Below are 13,192 nucleotides of genomic sequence, written 5' to 3'. Positions count from 1 at the left end.
TCACTGGGGCAGGAGAGCGGTGCAGAAGGCAGCTGAAGGACGGGGGGGTGGGTTTAGGGATACAGCACTGTTACCAGGCTGAGGATGCTCTGGGAATGGAGAAATAGTAAAACCTCTCCGAGTTAAAACCTCTCTGGCCCAGATTTTAAACCCACCCACCCACAAATAAGACCACGAAACCCTCTCAAACCATTGGCATATTTTACACAGACAAATCAAAGCCAAAGAGAAGGCTTGACTTGAGAATCTCTCTGAACCCTCTGCCCCTGTGGGACAGGATTCTTGCAGCCCCGCAGTGTGCTGAACAGCCTCGCTGCTGTTTCAGCAGGGACACGGTGGATTTGCAGGCTGTCTCCGAGGAAGCAGAGCTCCTTCCAAAGCAGGAGCGTGGCATATAGTGCTTTTCATGTTTCGGCCCTTGGGGAGGTCTCTGTTGGTGCTGTCTTGTGCCTTTGGCATGGATTGCTCAACCTGCCAGGCAGAATTAGATAAAATGTTTGCTCATCGGCACAGCTAAAATACAGTTGTCTCTATTCAGCTCCGTTTTCAGAGCCGTCTGTGAGCCGGGGGATGGAGTTTGCATGCTGGGAGCAACTGCTCGGGAAAGGGCATCCCGCGTTGTCTGGGGGATCAGGGACATCTCAAAGGACATCAAAGAGTCCCTGGGGCTGGCAGAAAGCAGAGGGAGCAAGCTGAGAAGGGAAAGGGTGTGGGGAAGTCCAAATAATTGGGAACGGAGGAACATGAGGACCTGTGGGGAACTGAGAGAAAGGAAGGGATGTCCCAGAGAGTGAGAGGAATCACAGAGAGGGAGGGGAGAGAGGGAAGGTGGGGAGGCCGTGGTGCTGGCGTGGGGATTGCTGCTGCCTGCCCCTGCCAGGGAGCAGCACCCGGTCCTTGGCAAAGGTGCTACGGCAGAGGTTCCCTCTGCACCTACCGTAAATCTCAACGTCATCATAGATGTCAGTGTCCCTGCAAGGAAAAAGATGGGGTGCTGTGAGCAGTCTGGTCTCCCATGTCCTTACCACCTCTCAACACTGAGGCGAGGGCCAGCTCCTGCTGCTGCGTCTGTCCCGTCTCTCGTAACATGTCTGTGGGCTCTGGTGTCCCCCACCCAGCCCCGTTCACCTCCTCCCAGCCTCATGCTCTCCCTGCAGAGAAGGGATCCTCTGGCGTGGGGTGAGCACAGCTCTGGCCCCTCTCACATTGCGCATGGACGGTGGCCCCGTCCCAGGCTGCCGGGAGCCGCAGACCCAGCTGCGCAGAGGGGCAGCACTGGCCCGTGGTGCTGTGCCACCGGCAGCATCTGAACAGTGTCTGGGCAGGTCCCACGTGAGGGACCACAGCTTGGGGAAGGCTCACAGTGCCCCAGGACGTTGCTCCCAGTGCCAGAACCTCTCCTGACACCATAACAGATTCCAGCCCCAGGGTAACTAGCCAGTGTTATGCTTATGATCACTGCCTGGGTAGGATGGTTTTGAGTTGGCACTCAATGGCCAGGGCTGGTTCGGTGCTGGGCACTCGCTGGGAAATTGCTACAGCTCATGGAGCGGGGAGGAAGGGTCTGGGAAGAGGTACTCACAGGTGTAGCATCACAGCCCGGGGCACGTAGCCATCTGCAACAGAGCAAGGAAAAGCATGTCAGGTTGTGCCAGGGCGCATGCATGGTCTCACCCCAGCACCTGCCTCTGCCCAGGAAAGGCAGTGTTTAGCAACGTCTCGCGTCCCCAGGGAGAGCTGGGGACAAGGAGGAGCCCAGCTCTGGGAAGCCGAGCTGGACCTTTGGGAGGAACCTGCTCAGGGCAATGCAGGGAATGAGCCTGCCAGGCTGGGTGGCAGCTGGCTGGGAAGGGCCTGATCCCTGTCTCTTTGCCTGGGGGATCTGCAGCCCATTTCACCTGAGCATCCTTCGGTGCAAACATGGCTTGTGGAGTCCATGCCTATGGCAAAGCCTGATGTGCCGGGCTGGTGGCTGAGAGGCTCCAGGAACTGTGAAGGCTTTTAGCAGAGGGAGCCGACAAGCCCAGCTAACAGCAGAAATGCTGGTGCCGAGCAGGAGGAAGAGCAGGATGTTTGGGCAAAGAAAAGTAGGAACATTTGAGACCCAGGATACCTGTCAGGTCTGCCTAATGGCAAGGGGATATCTCCTTCTGTCTACCAGGGTGCGTGCACACGAAGAAACTTGTTCCCAAAACTTTGTGTGCTGTGATCCCTGCTGCAGGCAAAGCCTCAGCCCCCACAGACTTACACCTCCTCTGGCTGTTTCGGCAGAGGATTTGCTCCTCATTTGTAAACTGAATGACATCAAGAATTTCTCCTCGTCTAAGCGGCAGGTTCTTCCCTCCACCCCTCTTCTCCGTTGCTGCGGGGTCGACCATCATCTGAGTCAGGACGTTGATGTTTCCTTCGAACTGAAATACAAACAGCAGCGCTGCAGCTCGGCAGCCACCCCAGGGTAGCGTGAGCCGGGCAGCTCCGACCGTTCTCCCTTCTTGGAAAAAGCTGATCCCTCTTCTAGCCAAATGGTCTGTGAGACTGGTCTGATCTGGGGATGTTTCAGTGGTGAACAGGGCAGGTGTGACCTGGCTATCGGCTGGTCTCTGCGGAGCACAGCTCCTCTCTGCCATTGTGTTGTGCCCTTCCCGGGAGGTGAGGGGAGCTTAGAGGGATAAGCGATCGCTTGTTGCCGCTTACCTTGAATTTCTTCTGAAACTCCCTGTCTGCCTTCTCTTCCTTCTTGCATTCCTTGAGTGTCATTGGCTTCATCTTCCGGGAGACCTGGGCTTCTCTGCAGAGTCGTTGCGAGTCATGGGAAAGCTCAAGTGACCCCATGCTCTGCTCCCTCCCTTCCCCTTCTCCCCCCCGGGTTGCTGCCCCGTCACATTTCCCTGCACCAGCTCTCCCCCAGCGCCCGAAGGTGCCTCCCTCCAGGGCTGCTGCGGCTCTCAGGCGAGGTTTAAACGTGCCGCTTGTGCTCTTCACCATGGACATTTCTATCACAAGCCCAGCAGAGACCATTAAACCACCAGCTTTGTCAAAGCAGCAAGGAGCCCTGGCCATTTTGGGACCCTTAGAGTAAAACCCCTGTTACCTCTGTGCAGCTGCCAGCAAGGCAACCCTGTTAGAGGCTTGACCGGCATCTCCACCTGTAAAACCAAACACCAGGAGAGGTGCTGCCGTGAGGCTGCTATAAGGTGTAGACACCTGCTGAGACAGGACACAGGGCTGAAACAGCAGCAAGAGCTTTCTCCTCCTAGGACCAAACCCTGAGTTTGCCCCTGAGTGCAGGGGGGATCAGGGTTTCCCATGCCCATTTACAAGGCAGCAGAGAAACCCATCGCCCTCCCGTGCATGGGAGCAGCGGGCTCAGCACGGGCTCTGCTGCTGCCCATGGCTTGTTGGGGCCTCGAGGCTCTCCGAGCTGCAGCGCTCACCTCAACCAGCATCCCGGCCCCTCCTCTACTCACCTCCTCCAGGGCGGGGATATGCTGGTGGCCGGGACACGGGGGGCTGCAGAAAGCCTTGGCCTCTCCTGAGCAGCCCAACAGGCTCTACGTCATCATATATCTCATCTTCATCCCTGTGACAAGGCAGACAGCAATTAGGAAGCCCTGTTGCAGCGATGGCACTGGGGGCCAAGGGCAGGATTGAGGAGGAGGGTGGGCAACAGGTGGTTGGGCTGCCCGTGGGTTGGCCCCAGTCTGGGGCAGAGCAGGACAGCAGCTCTGTGCCATGTGCCAGCAGCTCCTCACGAGGCTCGGCAATGCGGCACAGCAGCCTGGGGTGTGCCACAGGAGATGGGCGGCGGAGTGCAACGGCAGCAGCCAGACCTGTGCGGTAATGCAGCCCATGAAGGACGGCGCTTTGCACCGCAGGAGCTGCCTGCACAAGGTGCCGTCCCACACTGGGCTCCAGGAGCGGGCAGGAAAATGCAAGGACCCCCTTGCTGTTCCCTCTCGTGCACTTCCCACGGGTGGGGACAGCCCGGAAGCCACCTAGAATAAAAGTGCCACCTCAGTCCTTACCCTGTTACACTTGGAGCATCCTGCGGCGGGAATCGCGCTGCGGCTGATGCGACATAGCCTGGTTTCAGGTAACCTGTGGCAAAAAGAGGAACGGGAGGGAGCAGCGAGAGATTATTTCACATTTTCTCCTTGACTCTATCACCCACCCTGAGGGTCAGAGCTGCCCTGGGCTAGATTTAGTGTAGAGGGATGCGGGGAGATAAAACTGACTGCACATCTGGATCTAGTGAGGTGTTTTTACTCTATGGCCCATCTGTGGATTTTCTTTCCTCCCAGCACACTGGGGCACGGCTCATCAGGGAGCTCACTGGGGAGCTTTAATATATATTTTCCCATTCTTATGTCCCTAATGTTACTTTCTACCTGGACCAGTGATGAAAGGGGAGGGGAAGAGGCCAAAATGGGTATTTTGAATGTGGTGAAAACCCCGAACTCCAGATCTGTACCAGAGTCAGGGCAAGTCCTGGATATCTCCATGTGCTCAGGAGTATCATCAGCCAGAACATGCTGCTGCACCCTGTACGATCACCAGCATACCTACAGCCCTGCTAAGATCTCGTTATTTTTATCACCAGCCTTGTAGCTGTCACCAGCCTGGTCAACCAGACCAACCAACAACTGGCACAAAGATCCACGGTACAACATCGCAGCTCTGCTGGGTTATTGTACCAAGTAATGCGCAATCATATACCAGGCCCTAAAAATCGTAAGATTGCCCTAAAAGTTAACAAAAATAACCAAATCAAGGGCAGGGGTGTAATTCTAGATGTTCAAACATGCCTCAGTACCCATGAGACAAATAAATACTTGAAAACTGCTGGTCTGTAGGACATGCGGAGAGCAGATCAGGGCCCCTCAGCCCAGGGCCAGGACTGGTCTCAGTGGGTGAGCATCTCCCTGCACAACAGCACGTCCAGGCCTGAGAAAGGCCTCTGAGTGCTAATACAATAATAATGTCTTATAATAATAACATAAACCAGCTAGGGTTTGCAGCTCTCATAAGGAAAGGAAGAGAGGCTCTACTCTCACGGTTGCCCTCTACCCCACGGCTATGGTATGAGCTGGTTAGTAAGGAACCATCCTTTAAATGGGGTGGTGAACAAGAACTTAGAGGAGTTGAAGAAGAAACGGGATTTGAAACAAGTTTCATCACCCAGGGTGTGGATTAGCAGAGTGGCAGCTGTTAGAAACCAACAAATCTGCCTAGATCTGGAAGGCCTCTGTGGAGCATGGCAGGGCTCATGCTGAACGGAGAACCACCATGTCCAAGAGGCACCAAGCCCTGCGTCCCACGGACAGCCGGTAAGGAGGGCACACCAAGCCAGCACCATGGCCCCAGTGGCCATAGCTCTGGCTGTGCCTGGGGAGTCTCGGCGGCTCCCTCAGGCTTGGAGGCGGACAGTGTTGCAGGCAACGTGCTGCCAGCTTCAGAGAGCCTCTGCCCCTTGGCCACGGGGTGTGTAAGTGCTTCTTGCCCATAGGATGGAGACCAGCTCTGCTTCTCACCAGACTTGTCTGCTCGTACAGCCACACAAGGGTGGACTGGTTGGAAAGGACCTCTGGAGTGTCATCCAACCTCCTGCTCAGAGCAGGGCTGGCCTCAGAGCTAGAGCAGGTTGTTTAGGGCCTCATCCATGTGACAACTGAATATGCCCAAGGATGGAGATGCCCATCTCCCTGGTGCCTGCTTGCAGGGCTGCACCACTCTCACAGGAACACAGGAAAGAGCCTTCTCCTAACTGGAATTTCCCCTACTCATGCCTGTCGCCTCTGGTCCTGCTCCTGGGCACCTCTGGGAAGAGTCTTGCTCCATTTTCTCCTCCTGTTAGGTAGCTGTGGGCAGTGAGAGGATCTCCCCTTCACTCTCTCCTCCCAGCCAGACAAGCCTGGGTCTCAGCCTCTCTTTCCCCACATGCTGCAACCCCCAACCATCTTAGTGCCCTGCACTGGGCTTACTCCAGTTTGTCAGCATCCCTCATGTTACTCCAACCTTACTCCCTACAAGCACCCCAGAGCCTGATACCTGTCCCCAGGCAGGGACAGGGAACTTAGTCCCCTTCATTTCTTCACCTGCTGTCCTCTCTCATTCCTTTCCACATGCTATGCCTATAAAAGCCCCGTGGGCATTACCAGCCCCCACCTCTCCATCAGCCCCTCCAATATTTCCATCTCCCAGGAGCTCCAGACTCTGACTGGGGAGATTTTCCTTCCTGAAAAGCATCCTTCTCTGGGGGACTTGCAGGTCCCTGGCCATACCCGGCTGAGCGCTACTTCGTGGCTCCGTGGCAGGACGGCTGGGTGTCCCAGGATGTGCAGCCGCACCGAACTTCTCCAGATCCACGACAGGAGGGCGCCTGGGCTTGGCCGGCCTTGCCCCCAGCATCTTGACATGTGGCAAAGGCTTCCTCCGAGGCACAGCTGGGTGCCCTGTCCCGTGGGGGCTTCCCGCAGCATCCAGGGAGGCTGCAACAGCTGCGCCTTTGGCAGGAACTGCTGGAGCACCCTTGTCTTTGGCAAGTGGCCATGTCCGCTGGGCTGGGTTTCTCTGGGGAGGATCGGAGGTGGCTCCCACCTCCTTGTTCAATGCATCTCCTCCTCCTGGCTTTGCAGGGGCTGGGGGGAAGCTGGCATCTTGAGCAATCCCCTTCTTCAGTCGCACCACCCATCCCGGGGTCTCACAGGTCGGATGAGGAGACAAACGCTGTCCCACACTCTGACCTTTACTGTGAGACGGAGAAGCCCTGCTGAAGTCCACCCTCCTGGTCCGGGTGGGCTCGGGAGGTGGCTCGCCCTTGGAGCCCGGTGCAGGGGTCTGTCCCAGCTCCGTTGCAGGGGATGCTGCAGAGCGACTCTCCAGCCAGCTGCCTGCTTCGGGAGGGTCTTTCCTGTTCCCTTGGAGCTTTGCCTGTAGGTGCCTCATCAAAGCCTCTTTCCCCGCCAGATGTGTCTGCACCATTAAGAAAAGCTCCAGTTAAAACACCTTGGAGGAAAACGAGTCAAAGAGCCCCAGGGGAATGCAGTATTTCTTCAGCATAGCCTGACACTAAGCCTCCTCCATGAAATGTGGTCTTTGCTCAAAGCAGTCCTGGAGCATGCCTGAGAAAACAACACTGGGCTGCACCAGGTCGGGAACAGGTCCCACCACCATGAGGGCATCCAGGAGGCGTTTCATGGAGTCTTTTGGTCTGATCCACCCTTTGTCCACTACCAGGGACCATCAAAACAGAGGGATGGGGTGGGGGATTATGGGGTGGGAGCTTTGCTACTAGTAGCTAGTAGCTACTAGTAGCAAAGCTCCTGAGGGCAGAATTTGAGATCTAGAGATTGCCCAGGGCTCAGATGGGAGCAACCTGCCTTGCCCTGGTCCTGGTTCCCATGAAGTCCATGCTGAACCCAGGGCAGTCAGGCAGGAGTTGGTGGGGGAGACCACACAGAGCCACCAGCATCCCTCCCTGGAGGAAAACCCAGGACGGTGCTGCTGAAACTCATCCTGCCAAAGCCTGCGTGCAAAAAAACAGGCCAAGCGGCAGCAGATCTGCCCTACTTCTCTGACCAGTGCGTTTCCTGTGCTGTTCACACTGTGCACACGTGAACTGGGACACGCCAGCCCCAGCACAGAGCTGACCCTGGCTTCCTGAATGACCAAAAAGCACCTTTTTCTGAAGCCTCCAGAGGAAGGCTGCCAGGAGGAGTCTGGATGACTTTTGGAAGAAGAGTGCCAAGTTCAAGGTATGGCACAAAACTCAGGTGGGATGGGGTTACATTTTTCCTAAGCTTCTCAGATGGACCTTATGGGAGGGGAGGGATCATCTTGCCCTCCCCATCTTTCTCCCACTCCTTTGTCCCCGGATCACAGTGTCCCTTTGGCTCTTTGCCCTCGGCAAGCTGTAGGCTTTGATTTTGAAGTTCTCCTCCCTCTGGGATTTCAATTTGGGTTTGTGCTTGCGTAATTTTTTTCTTTCACAACAGAAGGGCTAGTATGCAAAGAAGCTAGTGCAATATTTTTAGACATAAGTGCTCAAATGTTTATATACCTAAATAAGTGCAAGTTCCCCTCGCATTCCCAGGCAGTCACCCCAATTTCCCTGGTAAACGCTGCAAACACAGCAGTCTGAGCGTAGCCTGTGGTAAAGCAGCGCGAATTCTGTTTCCTGCACACCAAGCAGTGGGGCTTTCACTCAAACTAGTGAAAAAAAGCAACTTTTTCCAGATTCCCAAACACGCCACTGGGCTTTTTGGCACCTGAATGATTCAGAGGTTTGTAACCATCAATTTTGGAGCTGTTCCATGAGCTGGGACTTGCACAGAGCCCCCAGGTGTACCTGTGGGATACAGCACCACTGTCACCATGATCAATTCCAGCTTTTTCAATACATTTTGCACTGGCGGGTGCTCTCCTGGACTCAGTGGCAGTATGTGACCTCCTCCTCTTTGACAGCTTTTACATCCAGCCCAACGTCACCCAGCAAATCTCACACGCAGCCCAGGAACTGGTCAGAGACCTTTGAAGCTCCGACCAGCTCAGACATACAGGAGGACTTTGTCTTCCAGGAGGAGCGAGGGTCTTGGCAGGATCCAGCCCCTCGCAAGGACACCGCCAAAACCTTTCCAAGCAGGAGACATGGCTCCGCTCCCCGCGCTCCATCCCCAGGTCCAGTGCAGCCCAGGTCCGGTTCTTACTCACCATTTTCCATCAGTGGACGCTTTCCTGCGTGCTCACCTCCTTTCTAAGGCCACCAGAGGCATTCAAGCAGAGGACTTTTGCAAGGTGAGCCTCTCCGAAGTCCCCCTCCCCTGAAACCAGAAGCTCTTTCCTAACGGTTGGCGAGAAGCTGTGTGCAATGCCAGGAAGTCAATGTAGCCTGGCTGTGAAACAGCACGAGGAGGAGGAGGAGGAGAAAGAGGAGGAGGAGGAGAAGGAGGAGGAGGAGGAGGAGCAGCTCTTGGTGCACTGCTAGCTTGGACTCTGCTGCTGTTGGGAAGCTTGAAGCCCACCAAGCCCTGCTGCCCATAAGAGTCTCATCCAGAAAAGAGCCTGGGGTTCAGGGAGCGACTCCGAGGTGCAAGGAACAGGCTGCCGCAAAGACCGGGAGGGCGGGTTGCGTTCTTGTCTGATGGTGGCCAACATGAACCCGATGCAGGTCAGGTCTTCAGAGCCCCATGAGATCTGCAGAGGGTGGAGGTGGTTCGCAGGGGTCGCACAGCAAAACCAGCACGACCCCGCGCAGCCAAGCTCTACAGGAGCGCGGGAGGGCTGGGGAGAGGGCTATGGCTTTCTAGCATATCCAAAACTGGGGAACATCTGCTCCGTTGAAGAGCCGAGCTCTGCTGGGAAGCAGGGGAAGTGCTCTGCACGGCGTGGTGTCCGAGTTGGGCCATCTCTGTGTTGAAACGTCTTGGTTTCACCATTTATTGCCTCAGAGGCAGGAAAGGTCTGAGGTTGAGTCAAGCCCCGTGGCAGGGATGCTCTGGCCAGCTGCGGGCGGGCACTGATGTCCCTGCCCCAGGGTGGCATGTCCCTCCAGCCCTTTGGGAAGGTGTGCCACCAGCAGTGAGCACAGTGGCTCCTGCCTGCAGATGGTGTTAAGGGTAAGACAGTGCATCAAGGACATGGGGAAGGCTGGGACAGGCACTTGTTGGCCAAGGGTGGCGGTCGCCGGGGGTCCTGCAGAGGGTGGTGGGTGCCCAAGGGGGGCACTGGAGGGTTTGATCCCAGTAGCTGGAGGCAGGACGGAGAGGGGTGTGTAGGGAGGTCCCGCACCGGACCCGCAGGGAGACATGGGGGCACAGGGCAGGCAGCCGGCAGTGACAGCCACCTCCTCGGGGAGGTGGGTCCCCATCACCACCTGCCCCACTGCTCCAGCGCCGCCACCATGGGGAGGGCAGAGCCGTGTTTGGGGGGAGAGAGAGGCCGAAGAGCCGTGTTTGGGGGACAAGGGGTGACAGGGAGGCCCCAAAGGCCATCTTTGAGGAGGACAAGGGATGATGGGGAGCTCAAGGCCCGCGTTTGGGGGGTGGGGGCAACGGGGAGGCGGAAGGGCCGTGTTTAGGGGGGGATGAGGTGACAGGAAGCTCAAGGGCCACGGCGGGGGGATGGGGGTGAAGGGGAGGACGACAGGCCGTATTTGGGGGTGATGGGGAGCTCAAGGCCCATGTTGGGGGGGGGGGGGGGGCTGAGCGCCCCCGGCTCTGCGGGCAGCCCCCCCTCCGGCAACAGCCGCTCCGCGGGCTCCGGGCACCGCCGGGAGCAAACCCCGCCGCGGCCGCCCGCTCCGCGGGGCCGAGCCCTCCGTGCCCGCCCGTTCCCTCCCCGCGGCGGCCCCGCGCAGGCGCGGCCCTGTGCGCGGGATGGCGGCGGCGGCGGGGGCCGTGCCTGTGCCCGTGCCGGTGCCGGCGGCGGGCGCGGAGGCGGCGGGGCCGGGGGAGGAGGCGGCGGGCGCGGGGCCGCCGGGCACGGGGCCGGCCCGCCTGGCCCGGTTGCCGCTGGCGCGGGTGAAGGCGCTGGTGAAGGCGGACCCGGACGTCAGCCTGGCCAGCCAGGAGGCCGTCTTCGTCCTGGCGCGGGCCACGGTGAGGGGCGGCGGCGGTGCCCGGTTGGCGCGGGAGGTCCTGAGGTGGCTGCCGCGGGTGGGAGGCCGCCCCCCTCGCGCTGCTGCCGGGCCGGGGCCGGGGCCGGGGCCGGTCCCCCGGGCTGAGGGAGCCGGCTGGGCCGCGCCAGGCCGGCGCTGGAGGCCCTGGGAGCCGCAGCCCCCGGCGCTGCGCTCGGTGTCTGTGGGACGGGGAGCCGCTGGCTTGGCTTTTCCTAAGCGGTTTTTTTTGGAGGGTTTGAGGGGTTTCCTCTCCCAGCCGACGCCTTGTCCGGTCCGCAGGCAGAGCCGCCGCGGGCAGCGAGGGTAGCTGGGCGCCCGTCCCGAGCTCTCCCGGTGGGAAGCGGGCCAGTAGCCCCTGCCCTCGCCCTGCCGCCCCTCGGTCCGCCCGGAGACGTCCCGGCGACGGGGCGGGTTCCGGGTTGGCGGGTGCTCGGCCCCGCGTTGAGAGGCGCCGCTGTCAGAAAGCGGGGGAAGCCGCGGGAAAAGCCCGCAGCGGCAACGCCTCTCGTCAGGGCTCCCGCCGAAGCCGGCCCGGCGGCGGGAAGAAACGCCCTGAGGCTGCCGCCGTCTGCAGGACGCCAACGTGGCTGTGGAAAGCTGCTCTCGGGAAGCGCCGGGCCTTTGCGCCCGCCAGCCAGCTCTGTGCCCGCTCGGGTGGATTTCCAGCTCACCCTGACGGCACGCTGAGGGTTTGCGATGTGCAAATCAGCAGCGTGTAACAGAGGGGCTTTTTCCTCCTTTGGAAAGCGTCTCCCATTGCGCAGGCGAGGTGTGTTTGGTGGGATGGCTTTGGCATCATGTGAAAGCATCCGTGTGTAGACCCTCGTCTCTTCTTTTCAGCATCTCCTGCAGTAACTCCTAGGCCTGCTGCTGGGCATCTGCTTCCCGCAGCTGAGGTATCTGCTGGATGGCACACGAGGACAGTCGTGCTCGATCCACTTCATCCGCTGAGCACAGGACACCTTTCCTCCTTCAGAAGGTGCCCTGGGAGCAGCTGGTGTGTAGCGGGTCTCCCAGACGTGTTCAGAGGAACCATCTCTGTCCAATACACTCTCGGCCTTCTCTCCTCCCTTGTTACTTCTCATCTGCATCACTGTCCAACAATTTCATTTGTTATTTTCGGAGCTATTTATTGGAAAGAGGAAATGTTAAGATGGAGTTTCTGGTTTCTTCCTGAAGTCTTGTAGGACCTTTCCTTTCCTCAGGATATTCTCTCTTCTCTCTCTCATCCTCTGTGTGAAACTGTCTTGGTTTTGCTTTGCAGGAGTTGTTTGTTGAAACCATAGCCAAAGATGCTTACGTGTACGCTCAGCAAGGAAAAAGGAAAACTCTGCAGAGAAAAGACCTGGGTATGAGAGCATATTCTGTGCTATCCTTAGCAAAGGGTTGCTAGGATGGAGGATTTTTCTGCCTGTCCCAGTGTGATGAAGCAATCATAGGTGCTTCTATTTCTTTCTCTGAAGATGGGAGAGAAAAACTTCTCTTCTACCAAATATTACACTAATAATTTCACACGTCAGCTCCAAAACAAGTAAACCTCTTTGAAATTCGTCACTGTCCTGTGATGTCATTTCAAATGCTGCTATTTGAAGCAGATGCCAATACGGCGTCAGTTTATCTATGTTAATTGTTTTCAATTTGCTTTGCAGATAATGCCATTGAAGCTATCGATGAATTTGCTTTTTTGGAAGGTGAGTTTCTACTTGGTTTCACTTGTTTTCAATATTTTGTGTAATCTCCTTCTTGGGAGAGAAGGAACGTAATCATTTGCAGAGCCCTCTGTTTCCACATCTTTAATAATTAATAGTGTAACTTGTTATGCCCCTCTCTGAGAGGTGAAACACAAATCAAGTGGACCCTGAGATACGTAGAATACTTTTTAGCTAGATTTGGTTTTACTCGTGTGTGATTTGCTTAAACTTTAAACAGTTACTGCATACTCCATTGGCAGCTTGTAAACAAGTTTCATTTGTTCACATAACTGCATTTCAGATTCCTGAGACTATAATAAATTTTTTTTCATTTTTAGGTACTTTGGACTGAGCTGGACAGACGGAGCTCTCTGGAGAAAGAGACTGCAGAGATGGACGTGGGGTGGAAAACAGGACCTTGAGAGTTCGAAAATAGTTCCTAGAATTGAGACACTGAAATGGCAACCATAATGTTTTGTATAAAGTTTAAGTTGTTGTAAGTTCTTTATTTAAAATGCATATTTTTTCATAAATATTTTGTATGTCACTTTGCTGTGCCCTGCCGCCACGGTGCAGACTGCTATCCAGCTTTGGCCAGGTCACACGCAGTTGCTCAGAGTAGTGGTCCCTGCGTCTCCAGGTACTCTGCAGCACCACAAAGCTGTGAATGGAGAGTGGCTTGGCTCAGGTGCCCAGGCGCGGTGAATTTTTTTTTATGGAAATGTATTTTTCTTTGTATATGTTTGTTTCTTGGCCAAACACAATTAAATTTATTTTTTTGTTGTTGTTGAACACTGTCCTGATTTCTCCTCTGTGCTGCTGGGACAAAGGGGATGGTGTTCCTGCAGCACTGTGGTAAATGGCATAGTTTGGAAAGGATGCCTTC

General features: G+C 56.6%; 2 protein-coding genes across 2 annotated transcripts; one reads left to right on the top strand and one right to left on the bottom strand.

The window, feature by feature from the left end:
* Window positions 1-530: 530 nt before the first annotated feature.
* Window positions 531-6,004, bottom strand: PRAM1 (PML-RARA regulated adaptor molecule 1). The gene is made up of 10 exons (XM_075524550.1): window positions 5,982-6,004; window positions 4,472-4,542; window positions 4,026-4,098; window positions 3,468-3,580; window positions 3,092-3,146; window positions 2,695-2,788; window positions 2,249-2,411; window positions 1,583-1,616; window positions 938-972; window positions 531-622 (listed from the first exon to the last, which is right to left on the bottom strand). Exons 1-10 carry the CDS (start codon window positions 6,002-6,004, stop codon window positions 531-533), a joined length of 753 nt encoding a protein of 250 aa, XP_075380665.1.
* A 4,333-nt stretch (window positions 6,005-10,337) lies between these two features.
* Window positions 10,338-13,086, top strand: POLE4 (DNA polymerase epsilon 4, accessory subunit). Its single transcript, XM_075524322.1, has 4 exons — window positions 10,338-10,595; window positions 11,880-11,964; window positions 12,265-12,306; window positions 12,645-13,086. Exons 1-4 carry the CDS (start codon window positions 10,374-10,376, stop codon window positions 12,656-12,658), a joined length of 363 nt encoding a protein of 120 aa, XP_075380437.1. The 5' UTR covers window positions 10,338-10,373; the 3' UTR covers window positions 12,659-13,086.
* Window positions 13,087-13,192: the final 106 nt, after the last annotated feature.

The sequence above is a fragment of the Mycteria americana genome, chromosome 24, assembly GCF_035582795.1.
Source record: "Mycteria americana isolate JAX WOST 10 ecotype Jacksonville Zoo and Gardens chromosome 24, USCA_MyAme_1.0, whole genome shotgun sequence".
In the NCBI taxonomy this organism is placed as follows: Eukaryota; Metazoa; Chordata; class Aves; order Ciconiiformes; family Ciconiidae; genus Mycteria; species Mycteria americana.
This window is presented reverse-complemented; position numbering and strand designations above follow the sequence as displayed.